General features: G+C 50.5%; 2 protein-coding genes across 2 annotated transcripts; both read right to left on the reverse strand.

Annotated features, from left to right (window-relative positions):
- Positions 1 to 235: 235 nt before the first annotated feature.
- On the reverse strand, positions 236 to 3,780 carry NCLIV_029050 (hypothetical protein; the record flags this gene model as incomplete). The annotated part of the gene is made up of 8 exons (XM_003883100.1): positions 236 to 370; positions 434 to 601; positions 1,383 to 1,517; positions 1,986 to 2,116; positions 2,174 to 2,571; positions 2,833 to 3,082; positions 3,137 to 3,190; positions 3,744 to 3,780. The coding sequence occupies 8 exons, from the start codon at positions 3,778 to 3,780 to the stop codon at positions 236 to 238; spliced, it is 1,308 nt and encodes a 435-aa protein (XP_003883149.1).
- Positions 3,781 to 9,126: 5,346 nt separating this feature from the next.
- Positions 9,127 to 10,803, reverse strand: NCLIV_029060 (conserved hypothetical protein; the record flags this gene model as incomplete). Its single annotated transcript, XM_003883101.1, has 6 exons — positions 9,127 to 9,227; positions 9,391 to 9,499; positions 9,605 to 9,780; positions 10,174 to 10,309; positions 10,448 to 10,660; positions 10,768 to 10,803. 6 exons carry the CDS (start codon positions 10,801 to 10,803, stop codon positions 9,127 to 9,129), a joined length of 771 nt encoding a protein of 256 aa, XP_003883150.1.
- Positions 10,804 to 13,914: the final 3,111 nt, after the last annotated feature.

Consider the following 13,914-nt stretch of genomic DNA (forward strand, 5'->3'; position numbering starts at 1 on the left):
GGAGGACCGCACTTTGCAGTTTATGGAGTTCAGTAGGGTACGGTACTGGGAAAACCCAAAGTTGCTTTCACCACGCACATGCCCCTATGAGCGACGCACGACGGGTGTCACCACCATTCGCTTCTGTCACATGACTGCAACCAGACCAAGTCATGAAGCTGCTTCTGTTGTGTTTTATTGCGACCACTGTTCTCAAATGGCACTTGTCGTTATCGAGTAGACTCAACAGACAGCTCTACTCTTTCTTCTCAATGATCACATTCAGAATCGTTGTTACTGCGTCCGTACACAACTCCTTCGTGTTGCCGGTGGCGTCGCACAGGGAAGATAGGACAATGATTTTGTCCTTAACGTCCAAATCGGCTATTGCCTGTTGACGCACGTATCAGGGTAACATCGACCAACTTTTGCTAAAACCTGTGTTGCTACTCACCACGTAGAATCTCCCCGTCTCCAGTTTCACGCCCTGTGCCACAGGTGTGCCGTTGACTTGAAGGTAGTTATTCGCAGCTGTGGACAAGCAGGGATTTCCCAGTTGAACTTCCACTCTATAACGCCCGTTTTCAGGCACGGACAGTGACCAGAAGTTCGTCCGACAGTCCTAAAGGATATGGTAATCAGTTGCCGTAAACTGTATCACGACGACATCTTCCCACCGCTCCTCGTTTACATTCGTCGCTGGACGAGGCTGGGGGAAACATAATTCCCTCTCGATTCAAAGGGTTAGAAAACAAAGATCCAGGACATTTCGTTGCATCAGCAGGCCGCAGCCAGCCTGAAAAAGAAATGAAGTTTGCAATGTTCAACGCAGGTGCTACCTTTGCATACCATACATGACACCGTCTCGGCGCTGCTTGACGCTGCCATTATCCACAAGCCATCCCTGAATGACCATCGCGTTGACGGCTACAACATCAATCCGCTTGCATGAACGGGTGCTCACCGATTGAGAGGAACCCACCCCGAAGGATATTTTATACTTAATTGAAGCACGAGAGAGCATCGAGTCGGTGCACGACATCCTCGAGAACGTAAGGGACGACCCGCTGGGGCCGTGCGCATACGATGAAATTCCGTTTTGTGATGATGCCGGGAAGGACTTGCGCGGGCCAGTTACTGTGACCAGCACCCGGCAAGCGGTGAATGCGCTGCACGCTCCAGAATGCAACGCGGCCTTGCATAGACTTGATTCAGGAGCGTATTCATCGGTTCCATAAACGTATCCGTCCAGGCTCAAGGCGCAAGTGCGAGGGCAAACAGCGAAGAACTGTTCTCCCTCCTGAACGGGTAGCAGCTCTGGAATGTCTTCCATCGTGCTGGCACAGCTCTGCGCACGTGACTTATAGATTTCGACGGGGCCGCAAAGTTTGGTGGGTGCTTACGTCTATGACAATTTTGGGCGCTTCATCTTCCTTGGTGGTTCCCTCTTCTGGGAGGCTGCACGCCGTCCCAAGGAACTCAAAAGAGCCACCGGAATCCTCTCCATTGACGTACATTTGGGAGATAGCCGCCCGGACCTAAAGACGCATTCGACCAAGTGGAGGAACAAGGGTATCATACTGGTTCTTACGTAATTTGTGACGGCCGGGTGTTTAAGCTTGAATGAATTGTGTTCCATGCTTTGGGTGTGAAGGATTCCAAACGTCTCTCCTTCCTCATCTCCGTCACCTTATGAATACGCAATGGTTTCAGGAATGTGTGCCACGCAAGGGAGCCGGCCTACCTGAGAAGGACAATGTTATTTCCGACGGCCACGTAACTGCATCGCCTCGAGGCTTGAACCGGAAATGGGTGCTGTAATGCAGGGAGCCGTGCGGCCGACAGTAATGCGATGCAGCGCAGTAGTAACTCACATCTGCACCGGACGGTTGAATTTGACAACTATGTATTCCCCAACGCCTGCATGATTCCGTGAATGCTGGTGTGCGGCTTTCCTGCAGAGTCGCAAGATTCTACAGACCATTTCCTCCGGCGGTTCGCCACACCCCGTTCTTTACATCCATGTTTTTTCCGTTAAGGGCAGCCCGACAGCCAAATTCCTCTGACAGCTCTGATGATGCCTCACACTCAGCAAACGTGGGACCGCCGACAAGAGATAGCACTTGTTGCTGGCCTCCTGAAAAAAAGTCGCGTGGTGATACTGTAGCAGTCAAAGAACGTTTGGACTCCCTACCACACGATAAAGCATTCTCTTTCCTTCCTTCGAGAAACAGCAAAAACTGAACCCCTTTGTCAGTGACGTTGAAGGAAATGAGGCCTCCTTCAGGGAAAATGATTTTCCGTATCTTCATTCGACTGCTATCAAGTGCCAAGCTCAGAGGATTCGTTCCACGGTAAACCGAGAGGTCGTCGCCTGTGTCGTGAGCCGTCCATGGTTGCTTTTCTGATGGCGCGAGAGGCAGAGTCGCTCCGACAGGTGATGCAACGTAGACATTGACGGGCATGTTGGCTGAGAACTCGAAGCATTCCACTGCAGGGTCAGAGGGGCCCCGTATCATCTTCATGCCCTGGTACCTCTGTGGGACATCAGCGACAACGAACTGTCCACTGTCGGCGAAAGCCTTTTCTCCGCTGTAGAGAAACGAGATTTGGAACAGATCTGGATCAAGTCTGACGGCAAGATACAAAATCTCTCGGATAGCTCGAGAATACGCCTTAACCGTTTATTCATCCATACCCGGAAAATTTAACTGGAGGGCTGGGATTGGAGGTGAAGAAATATTTGCCGGGAATGACTTCTTTCTTGACCCCCGAGGACTGCCAAGAGAGTCTAAGTGGTGGAGGTGTTTACAGGTCCAGAATGAGATGATGGCAGACTAAAAATGAACTAACTTTAAGTAGGCGCTGTCCGCGTTTTCGTATTTGAAGTGACTGGTGTGTACTAGCTCTACGCGGAGTTTGTATTTCTCTCCCGCCGTCAGCTCCACAGGGACCGACTCGGTAGTATGGCGCCCTGGGTGTCCCGCAACGGCGGTGAGTGGCACTATCTTGTCTCCGACAGCATCAGCCTCAGTTGCCGGGAGCATTCTATCCACTATTATTGGCTGCTGGTTGAGAAACACGCGCACTCCACTGTCTGTCTCTGTAAAGATCATGTAACCTCCACGTGCAAAAGAGAGTTGGCTCCATTCTTTACCTATGCTGAATGTGAAGTCACCCGAACGCGGGGCCAGCAGATATCCGTCCCATCCTGAGCAAAACATGTTCAAAAATATTGCTAGATCTTCGCGCTAGGAACAATTGTGCATACGGATTGAATACTGTTGCGAGGTGAGGCCTTCTACTGGCCCAGCACCAGCAAAAACGAAGTCAATTGCACGGTCGATCCTGATAGCCCGGGGAGCGCCACTAAAACGAGGATTGCCGTAGTAGTAACCCTTGATTCCGTCAGGAAAAGGCTCATCTTCATAGCTGTTATACCACAGACAGACGAAGTTTGATTGGTTGCCTCTCGGTGTTAAAATACTTACCCTGGGACGCTTTCACAGTTTTCTGGCTGCGCGAACAACCTTCTGCGACCTGTTGCAATGTCATTCTGAATGGTGATGATATCCTTTTCTAGAGCATCAACTTTTCCGGAAGCCTCTTCGACTTTCTTTAGACAAGTCCGGCTGTGGGACAAGACTTTCTCAATCTTCTCGAGTTGGCGCCCGACCGAATCGTGTCGTGCCCCGCAGGTGGCTGAATGCCTTTGGAGAGGAATAGTTCCACGTTTTCGTCGGCTGGCCTACTTCACGGCTTACCGACGTAACATATCGTCGACTCTTGAAATGCTCCCATCCAGACGTGCAATCTAATGAACCCCTGATTTGCTAAAGCTTGGGCGCACGTGCATTGTCACTTACCATCTTCTCAGCTTCGGTGGCTTTCATCTCGAACGCCTCGCGCGATTTGCTTCTAACTTTGTCTGAGACAAGTGATTTGCGCTTGTGGGTGCCATTTGGTCATGGAGATGCTCACCATAATTTATCGGCGGAATACACCAATTCCAGTCCCTTCCTCCTTTCCCCAAAAGTTGCACTTCGACGTAACACCATTCACCCCCTGACTTTAAATTACATAAACTCTCGATTTTTTCGCACGTGGCTTTCACGAGTTTATAGACTTGCCTGCTGTTCCGTCTGGAGCCCTTGCAACAGTGCAATCCGTATAAGTCTGGTCGTCTTGTACGAAGGCAGCCGCACACAATCTTCCATCAATTGTTCTACGGTGCTGCTTGCGAAACCGCGTTAGCTGCTGGAGCGGCCCCAGGTTGTAGCCCACGTTTTGGGCAAGGCATTGCTGCCACGCAAAAAATGAGACAGCTAGCAGTAGACAGGCGAGCATCATGGATACGTGGTGCCGCAATGAGAGAAAATGTCCTGCAATGCGTTACGAAGCGCCTTGCAGTCGATTATGGTCTATGATGCACCTCCTTCCGATACCCGGAGGTCCGATGCAGCTCTATTCACTAATCGTGATTAATCTTCCGTGTCTATACACTCACCTGGATCTGAGTACGATTTGAACTAAGACTCTGAACAGGAGCAGTACCACTTACAGAGTCCGTGCGAGCTCCCATATCGGGGGTTTGCAACAAATTCAACCGCAACACAAGAATTCTTCGTCGCTGGAGCGTTTGTTAGTTGGATTGCAACCCGAATCCATTCAACTGCCTTGGAGCTCGAAGCGGTCAATCAGTAACACTGAATGGACTGCATGCATAGAGTAACTTAGTGAATCGATCGACTTCGCTGTAAGTCGGCTGGCATCGCAAATAGCGTGCTGCCACTGTTACTGCATTGTGGCCTACACCGTCGCACGTGTACGTTGCTACGCTTTTCAGACCGCATTGCCTTTAGAGTGACTCTTTGTACTGCGGCTCCCTTTCGGAAGACCGTGGCACAGTAGCTGATGTGGTGACGAGTGTCAGCCAGGCATTTCATGCTCACCAACGACCAATACGCAACTGCTTTCCTACCGTGATGCTCGGACACACAGAAGAGCACACCTTTCTCATGTGTCATATGAGTTGAATATGAACGGCGATGGGTGTGTTACAGTAGCTGTCATAGTAAACGGTGGTTCGTGAGCAAACCCTTCTCGGCAGTGGTGGCAAGACAGAACAGGAGGACACGCCGAGACTGTTCACATGCTATTAAAGCTAAGCGAGTTTCACCCCCACGACAAAGGAAGAAAAGTCACACTGTCCGTTGATAGTTCATTTTTTTACGAAGCAGTACCTTGAGATAGAAGGGAAAACCACCAGCAGAATTCCCGGGACGAAGGGACGTGTCGTGGCCAGAGGTGACGACATGGCTTCTGCCAGCATCGAGGTTCCCCGTACTCCCTGGTCAGCTCCAGATTAATATGGAGGGACACGAAGCTGTTTTCGATTGAGGGGTTAGCATCAGGCGTATTGTGAGCAGTGGCGTTTGGGCAATTACGGAAGCTACGACTCGGCAGTCAGCGAACAATGACGCCAGCTTCTCTCGCTGGGGTTTAGCCGGCAGCCACGGCACATCACATTCCTCAGCGGAGATCAGAATCGGTCGAGCAAGGTGACGTTTATAACGACCAGGTCTAGCCGGTGCGTATAACAATCCCTGGAAGGCGACAGGCAGTTCGGCCTCGGCAGCTCGCTGCCGGACATTGCTACAGAGGCTGATCTCGGATAGCTATTGGCGTGACGTGTATATACAGAACAAGCTCGTGTGGTAGCATTTTCGTTATGTTTATCCTTCCGCAACCCTTCTTGCATTCTTCCCGTCGAATACTGTTGTGTGTACTGCGGCCTGTACTATGTCCCTTCCAAGAACTATGATGGGCAGCGCCGCACTCTTATGGGGCTGGCTCTCCGCGACGGTCGCTGCAGGCAGCCGTTCGAAAGTAACATTTATTTGTCAAGGACTCGGAATTCGTCAAAAAATCACTTGAACACAGGATATGCTACCAGCCCTCGTGGGCGACCTGCAGGTTCCCCCTCACCCAGTTATGTGAGGAAAGTGGAGGACACTAATCGCAATGGCCAGACGACAATCCCATTCCTTTCAGGAATATTCATATCGAGGAGAGGGCTGACGACCATCTCGACACACTGCGATTTGCGGAGGAGAAACGCTCGCTTCGACGATCTTTAGAAGACTTATGGGCTTTCGAGAGAGGTAGACGAATTCAGACTGGCGCCGTAATTTCTGTGACATTGGGTGAATGGCCATCGAAGATGACGTGAAGGCATTTCAGGAAGTTGGTACTTCCTTGTTTCACTATACACATCGGCCCTCGATAATACACCTGTTCTACAGCGGCGGGAGAGAACGAAGCTTTGAACCAGTTAACTCAGGTATGTGCACGCTGGGTTATTTCCTCGAGTATGTGCCACTGCATGACCTTTCCCTAGCTTGCGACTTTGAATGAAGCAGCACTGTAAGGTCATCACCCATCCGACTAGCCTTATCGCAAATACACTCGGTAGGAGCAAAACCAGGAAAAACTTGCAAAGTGACTAGTGGCCCAGCACTGCTGTGTTAACTTGCCCTGACAAGGGTGGCGTCTTTCTGGGTTGTCCAAATAACAAGGGGTCTGCACGTGATGATGTTAATCGCCACAGAAGAACATTCACCTCGGCAAAAGCCATCCGCACGTGTAATTGCCTGATGAGAGCTACTGTCGATCTCTATCACAAGAGTTGCATCTGTTCAGCCTCTGGCGCATCGCTTCTGGGGCACAAGGAAGAACCATCCTTCTGCAGTATCAGCTTCCATATCGCGGGTTGAAGCGGCGGGTGGAGTTGAACCAGGCGCACCTGCGGCGACCATGCCCAAAGAAGCTCGTACCAAGGGAAAGCTACCTGCATTTCTGGTTGCATGCTCTATTGCGTTCCTCCATGCCAGCCAGAGATCATGATACAGTGAAAGTGAAATGCGTCTTCCGCGGACGTCTATCTCCATCGATTAGACCAGCCGTAGAAATAAGATGTTTGTGGCTTCTCGAAACCAAATATACAAATGTCTATTCGCTATTTGCTTGGCATGTGCATAACGTGGTCACCTCTCAACCGATGTGATCCAGCACATCACCATTTCAGCTTCTGCCAGCATCACTAGGCTCGCATGCAGGTTCAATGTTGTTGCTAAGTTGAAGAAAAGTTTTAATTTACTCAACGAAACAATCGAAATATTGTCATCCTTTCACTATATTTGGTTTTTTGTCGGCAAATCCTTGAAAGCAACCAGTGGCACTTGAAAAAAAGGTGGTGAAAAGGTTTGGACATGATCAGGCGTGGAATAGTAGTTCCACGGGTGCGTCTGTTTGACGAGGGAAAGGACACCGTCTCGTTTCCTTGTTCGCTCGATGTCGCGCGTCGTGTCACCATTCCGAGCGGAAGTGGCCGCTTCGGAAAAGCAGAAACCGACCAACGACGATGGCCTTCAGAGAGCAGACTCAAAACGCGGAGGCAACTCGACAAACAGCAAAAAGCGGATGCAGCTTGAAGTTAGTATACAACAAGGTCGAGACAGCCGGGTCGTTTACTCTTTCTTGAAGCTACCTCCTATGTGGCGCTTCAAATACAGTTGACGTGACTGCTGTTTTCGTTTGTTCTTAGCTCCTAGACGAGATAATGAAAGAAACGCCGGATATGAACAAACTAAGGTATCGTGCAGAGCACAGTCCAGCATCCCTTCGCACGCTTTCACCTCACAAATCATATTGATATAGGCAGTACACGTTGCTTTCCATGCTCTCTCTTTCGTGCACGGCCACTAACACCTTGTTTATCCTATTCACAAAATGGTTTTATGTGTAGCGACGCAAACTGCTTGCCTAACTGTCCCCGGAATCCACTGTTTTTTACCTGCTGCCTCTACGCCTTAGTTGGTGACGGCTGCTGTGGTGGCTCACCCTGTGCAGCGTGCTTTCAGCACCCCGACTGAAACGAGTTTGATACGTCTGTTGCTTCTGTCTAGTAATATTGTGACCAAATTCTACCATGGCGGGCTCCTATTAGGCACTGAGTCACGGCTGTCAATTTAAACTATTTCTACCCACGCAAGATTTTGCATTTTACAGGATGCTACAGACTTTTGACGTCGACTACAGCGTCAGAGATCCGCAGAGTGGAATGACCATCCTCCATCATGGTGGGTAGGTGTTGTTCTCACCGGTAAGATCTATCCCCACAGGCAAATGAGGCAATTGCCTATTGAAGGGCCAATGGAGAGGCTAGTTTGCTGTTGCGTGCGTTTATATTCTGATGCAGCCGCTTTCTATGGAGAGATCGACCTATTTCAGCTCGGACTAGACGCAGGTACACTAATAAACAGTAATAAGCTACAATCCTTGGTATTACTGCTACCTAGTTACGTGGCCTATAGTGGCGTCGTTGTCGAATGAGTGACTGCACCTAGGTCTATCTGTTAACGAGACGACGAAGCTTGGACGAACGCCACTTCACTTCGCGTGTGCGGGGAATCAGAGATCGGCTGTAGCCTTTCTCCTGAAGCATGGCGCAGAGGTCAATGCCCAGACTTGCGCAGGGTGAGGCGGTCTCTTCGCACAGGCCCTCGAAACATCAATTTGCAACACTGCATCGGCCGATGAACACATGGCCTTACATCTTGCAAAGCAGAACGGGGGGCATGATCAGTTCGCGAATCACCCCGTGAGAACACAGCATGACCTGCATGCGGCTTCCGTGCAGGTTGACGCCGCTTCATCTAGCAGTCAGAGAGAATGCAACGGCTGCGGTAAGTTGGAATACAAAACCTCGGTGCCCACTGCACCATGTCTGCGAGTGAAAACCCGAGAGGTATTAGCACCTGAGGCTGACGTTTCTTGCTCCTCAGATCAAATCGCTACTTTTCAGCAAAGAAGCAGAAGGTCTTGTTGTAGAACTTGAAATGGAAGACATGGAGAGGAAGACGCCTCTTTCTATGGCAATGAACAAGCAGGTCAAAGACATGCTACTACGGTACAAGAGAGGAATCACAAAGCAGGCGCTGCCTCCCGAGTGACGAGCTCCCCAATTCCCTGACGAGTGAGCGGAGTGGCAGATGCCTGTCCATCTTGACGCAGTAGTGTCCATCTAAGGTGGCAGCAAGATAACTTGACCCAACAATATAGGTTCGACGTCCGATGATGAGCAAATTAAACAACAAAGAACTGGCTCGGAACCTTAGTTTGCGACTTCTGAATCACCCATTCGCTCAGAAATTTTTCAAGTCGATCATAAGCGGCAGGCGGCTCCCCTGCAACAAGGAAAACAGGGAGAGGGAAAGTTCATAGCACAGCCCCATGTAGCACCCCTGATGAGCAAAACCGTGCTTCCGAAACGCCGTTGCAGGAGGCTCTCTGCAGTGGACGAGTTTCACTGCTCGATCACTGGGAGATCCGCTTCTCCTGTAGCCTTACCAGAGGTACACAAGTATTTCGCACCGTCAACAATGTCCTCCAGATCGGTGACGACACGGAAATTTTGGTCAAAGATTCTTCTGACCGGTCCAGCGATGGGAGTTATTTCCTACAGATATCCAGGCAACCCACAAAAGCAAACATACTGCGATGTTGCTACCACTTCCAGGTGATGCGGGAGCACCACCGGCCAGCGATAAGCGTGACCACGAACCTTAGTAATCTGTTGATAAAGTGACTCCATGGTTTTGATGTAGGGGCGGACGAAGAAGGGAGTGCCGTCATCGTGCTTATCGCCATTGCGATAGAGCCACATTAGTCTAGGAGCTGGAATCTGAACTCCGAACCGCTGAACACCCAAGGTGCCGGGTGTGACCACGGGCTTCCGAGCTGCGAACATGCAGATTTCGAAAACGCCAAAGCGGCACGTTCAGAATTCGGCAGTGGTTTAGGTTGGACTGGGGACATCAAGGAAAGGTTTGCATAAAACATTCGCCTCCACCTTTCGAGCACAGCAGTTCCACAGCCTGATAAACCCTACGCGGGTCAAAATTTCCCCCTTGCTACGAAGACTACGGCACTTGCATTAAAATATTAATGGCAGGTACGACACAGGAGCCGAACCCGAAAAGAAATCCAACACTTTTAGCTGTCTTAAGCAGTCCAGTGGGGTGATGTACAGCAATCATAAGAGCTTGGTTGTTTGTATCTCATAACTGAGTACATCGCCGTTGCTAATGACATTAATAGTCAATTTCAATCAAAAGCCCAACTCAGACTTACGACGTTTCACGACAGACGAATAGACTTCGTGACATCTGCTTGGAGACTCGGTCAAGCCGTCGTACGCATATAAGTATTCTCTACCGGCAATTCCTCTTCCATTTCCAAACTCGTCAAACCGCTCTCGATGTGATCCCTGCATCAACCGAGAAATGACGACATTCAGATTGACATGACAAACACATGACACGAAAGTTAAAGTAACTGGCAAAGGCGGCATGGTTGAGCCCTCTCCGACCCATCTGGCAGTGGTAGGGCTGACAGTGATGCTTACCGTGTAGTATGCCGTGTCGGTTAGGCGTTCGAAAACATTTTTATGTCCAGTTGCCTTTCGAGGGCGGGGACACGGCCTCGTGACGAATGTAGCTTCAGGTAAATCGTATGCAGTTGTACGAAGCGGCATGACAACCGTGGGTGGACACGGAGGATAGGGCGGAGGAAAGTAGTCGCCCTGTCTCTCTGCCTGTCGTGCCTCCATCAGTTCATCCTGTAAGAAACAGCAAGCCAAAAAATGGCGTGGTTGGTACAATCTACTCGTTATGCCTGTCATACGGTTACGAGTATCACCTCAGAAAATTATTGTTCTTTCCTTACCCGTCGAGCAAGCTTCCATGGGATGCCACACGCCATTTGCCTGCTAGAAGCTGAATTGAGTGAACTACGTCAGGTTTAGCGGGATGCAAAGAATGTGAGCTGACTTTTGAGATCCTCTGTTGATAGGAACGCTTGCGGATGAAAAACTCAGACGGTGCGAACTGGCCAAAAGGCTCGGTCGGGGTCGAACTCCAGCTAGCGAGTAGCCACAGAAAGTTCGGCTGCAGAAGAACAAAGATACGTAGTATCTCAACGCAGACGCAGTACCGGAAGAGACAGTAAGACTGTATGGAAATAGGGCAGGCTCCCATGGAGCCACGCGGTGCCACAAGGCAAAAGTAAAATTAATTCATCGTCCGCTAGGGAGTTCGTGTCCCAACCATGCTGGCCTCTCCTCCCTATGCTGTCTTGATGCACTAGACAGACCAGGTTGGGGCCGCGGCCGGCAACAGAAAGCGGGTATCTCGGCGTCGCATGCGCTTTCCGCTGAAAACACAAACAAGTTTGCTCTGTAGCTGCTTGCAATGTGAAATTGGGCCCCATAATCAACGTATGTTAAAACGCCCCTTCGTTCACTGTAGCACCAGCCGCAGGGGGGAGCGGGTGCCTCCAGCTTTTGCAGCTGCCTGGTTCCTACCGCCCGAATTGTCCCGAGCACGCCGATCGCCACCGGGTGCATCTAAGAAAAGAGACACCCGCGCGACAGCGTTCGGGCGACTGTTCTTTCTAATGACACATGCAGACTCGATCACTGAATCAGCATGACAAAAAGGGCTGTCGCGGAGAATTTTGGTTTCGTCCTGCAAGCTTTCCCGCGGAAACCATTGATGCCGCCGAGGGTGGCAAGCCAGCGGTCGTAGTCCTCGGCGTGCTCTGGCTCGGCGGCGGAGCGACTAGTCGTGACCTACAGTCTTCGTGCCGCTCGCCCCCCACATAGTCGTAAAGATTTACATCAGATTTCGCATATCACAATCGATTACTACACCGAAGCGCACAATTGGCGTCGCTGACTGTGCGTGGCCTTCTGCTACTTCGGAAGATAAACGTCGCTACGGCGTTAGTATTATAGGGTAGGGGCGTTGTTCGCCGCCAGTCCATCTGGATTCAGCGCAGCAACAAAATCTTCAGCGGCAAGCAGCCGAACATGGCGATCTCTGCACCCCTCCATGCTTCGTTTAGCAAGGGAACCTCTAAAAGTATGCTGATGTTTAGCAATCCGTAGATGGAGGGGGTCAGAAAGCTTGTAGTGTGCGTTACTCAGTCTCAACGTACGCAGTGTCACTTCTTCGGATCAGTTTCCATCAACGGTGTTTTAAGTAGGTTTTGCATCTTGGTGGTTCTTTGTGACGGGCGGGCCGCAGAGGCTACGTATCAGTCATCTAGGGAAGATGAGTAATGCTGGATCCGAGCACAGTATCATGTTTTCTCAGTCTTGCCGACCTCCGTGGCCACCCAGGTGAAATTATCCTGTTCCCTCTCAGGTTGCATTCCTTTGGCTCCACCGCTTCAGGGAGACGAAGAGTTGGCTGAGTTGTACCACTGGGTGGATACTATTCCTCTATCCAGGCCGAAACGAAATATCAGCCGCGACTTTTCTGACGGTGGTGAGGCTTCGAGGGGAAGACACACCCCTTGCTCTCCCGCAGTGCCTCATTTCATGAGCACTGTGTGTAATGGCGGAGGCCTCACTAAGAGGCTCAGTGCGTTGTCCATCGTTCATAGAAAGTATCACATGTTGCTTTACTGTACCGAAGCTGGGGCCCACGGTGTGCGCGGCTCCTTTGCAGTTCTAATGGCCGAGCTGGTGAACTCATGTCTTCCGAAACTTGCAGAGCTGCACAATTACAGGTAACCATCTTATCTGATGCAAGCTGACGCTTTTGTGAGACCGATGCACTAACGCTCACATATAGGGCGGGAAGGGTTTTCGGGGACACTTCGGGCCAACTTTTACCGTTCGATTCCTGTTCAGCTCGGCAAACTCTCTCGACAAGAAGGCGTACAACTGGCAAACGCTGAACCGTGAGCTCCTTACCGTGTGCCTGCAAGGTCAGGTGGTTTCGTCGATGTCCCTTGTAGTTGAGTGTTGGCTACTATGCAAACTTGCTTACTGTTCCTCGGGAAGGTGGAAGACTGAATTCTGGTCTCTCTCTATTTTCCAGGGAAAGTATTTCGTCGGCTTGACATGCGACTGAATCCAAAAGATATAGACGATATTGTCAATGCCCGGCCCGGAGCAGTGGAAAGGGTTATCTCGCTCTTTCGCAAGCAGGTACACCGTTCAAGGACAACATTTCATATACCAGTAGAGGTGTTGTGTTCCGCAGCATATCAGGCAATTGATACAATGATGAGTTACTGTTCAGGCTGAGGTATTCAAGGCACGATCCGTGAGCGAAGAAGCTCCCTATTCAGGTAGAAGCAGCACCTCGGAATGACAGCGTGCAAGGACCGCGCTGTTGTTGCCTCGTGGTGTGTTACATTTTAGTTGCGCCAGGGTAGCCGAATAGTGTGATATCACGGTTCCACAAACCGACGGACTTGCTCAGAAAGGCATTGCAGTTAGATCGAAAGAATCGTAGCTTTCTTGAGTTGCACATTAATGCCATCGGACCCTCGTAGGTGAGAAGATCCTTTGAGACTCCGAGCCAGTATGCTGACTGTGGTGGTAGTATATATAGGGTGGATGTGATGCCAGACAAAAAGACAGACGAAATCACCTGAATGTCCAAGCGATTCCAGTTTGCATGCCGCGATAGAGGAATGCCTGTGAAGAGGGCACTGCAGACGGCCGGGAAGTCAAAATATGCTTCTGATCCAACGCACCTCGGCTGCAAACACTGACACGGGCACTGTTTCTGTACCACAAAGTGAGGGTTTGTGTTCCGCGCTTGAGTGTCCCTCGAGGCACGAGACCACACATAACTGTCCTCTGAAAAAATATCGGCCTTCTTGTCGCAACTGAGACCTGAAATTTTGAAATTGAGGCCAGCGAACGCGTGTGCAGGTGATGCGACAGATGCTCCTACGTACGGGTCAAGTCAATGCGTGATGGCGAATCGCAACAGCTCCATGCAGATAGGAGAGCTTCTAGTGAGTTAAACCACAGCGGATGGGTACCATCGAACAACGTGGAAACACCGCTGA

Source organism: Neospora caninum, chromosome VIIb (assembly GCF_000208865.1).
Source record: "Neospora caninum Liverpool complete genome, chromosome VIIb".
Classification (NCBI taxonomy): domain Eukaryota; phylum Apicomplexa; class Conoidasida; order Eucoccidiorida; family Sarcocystidae; genus Neospora; species Neospora caninum.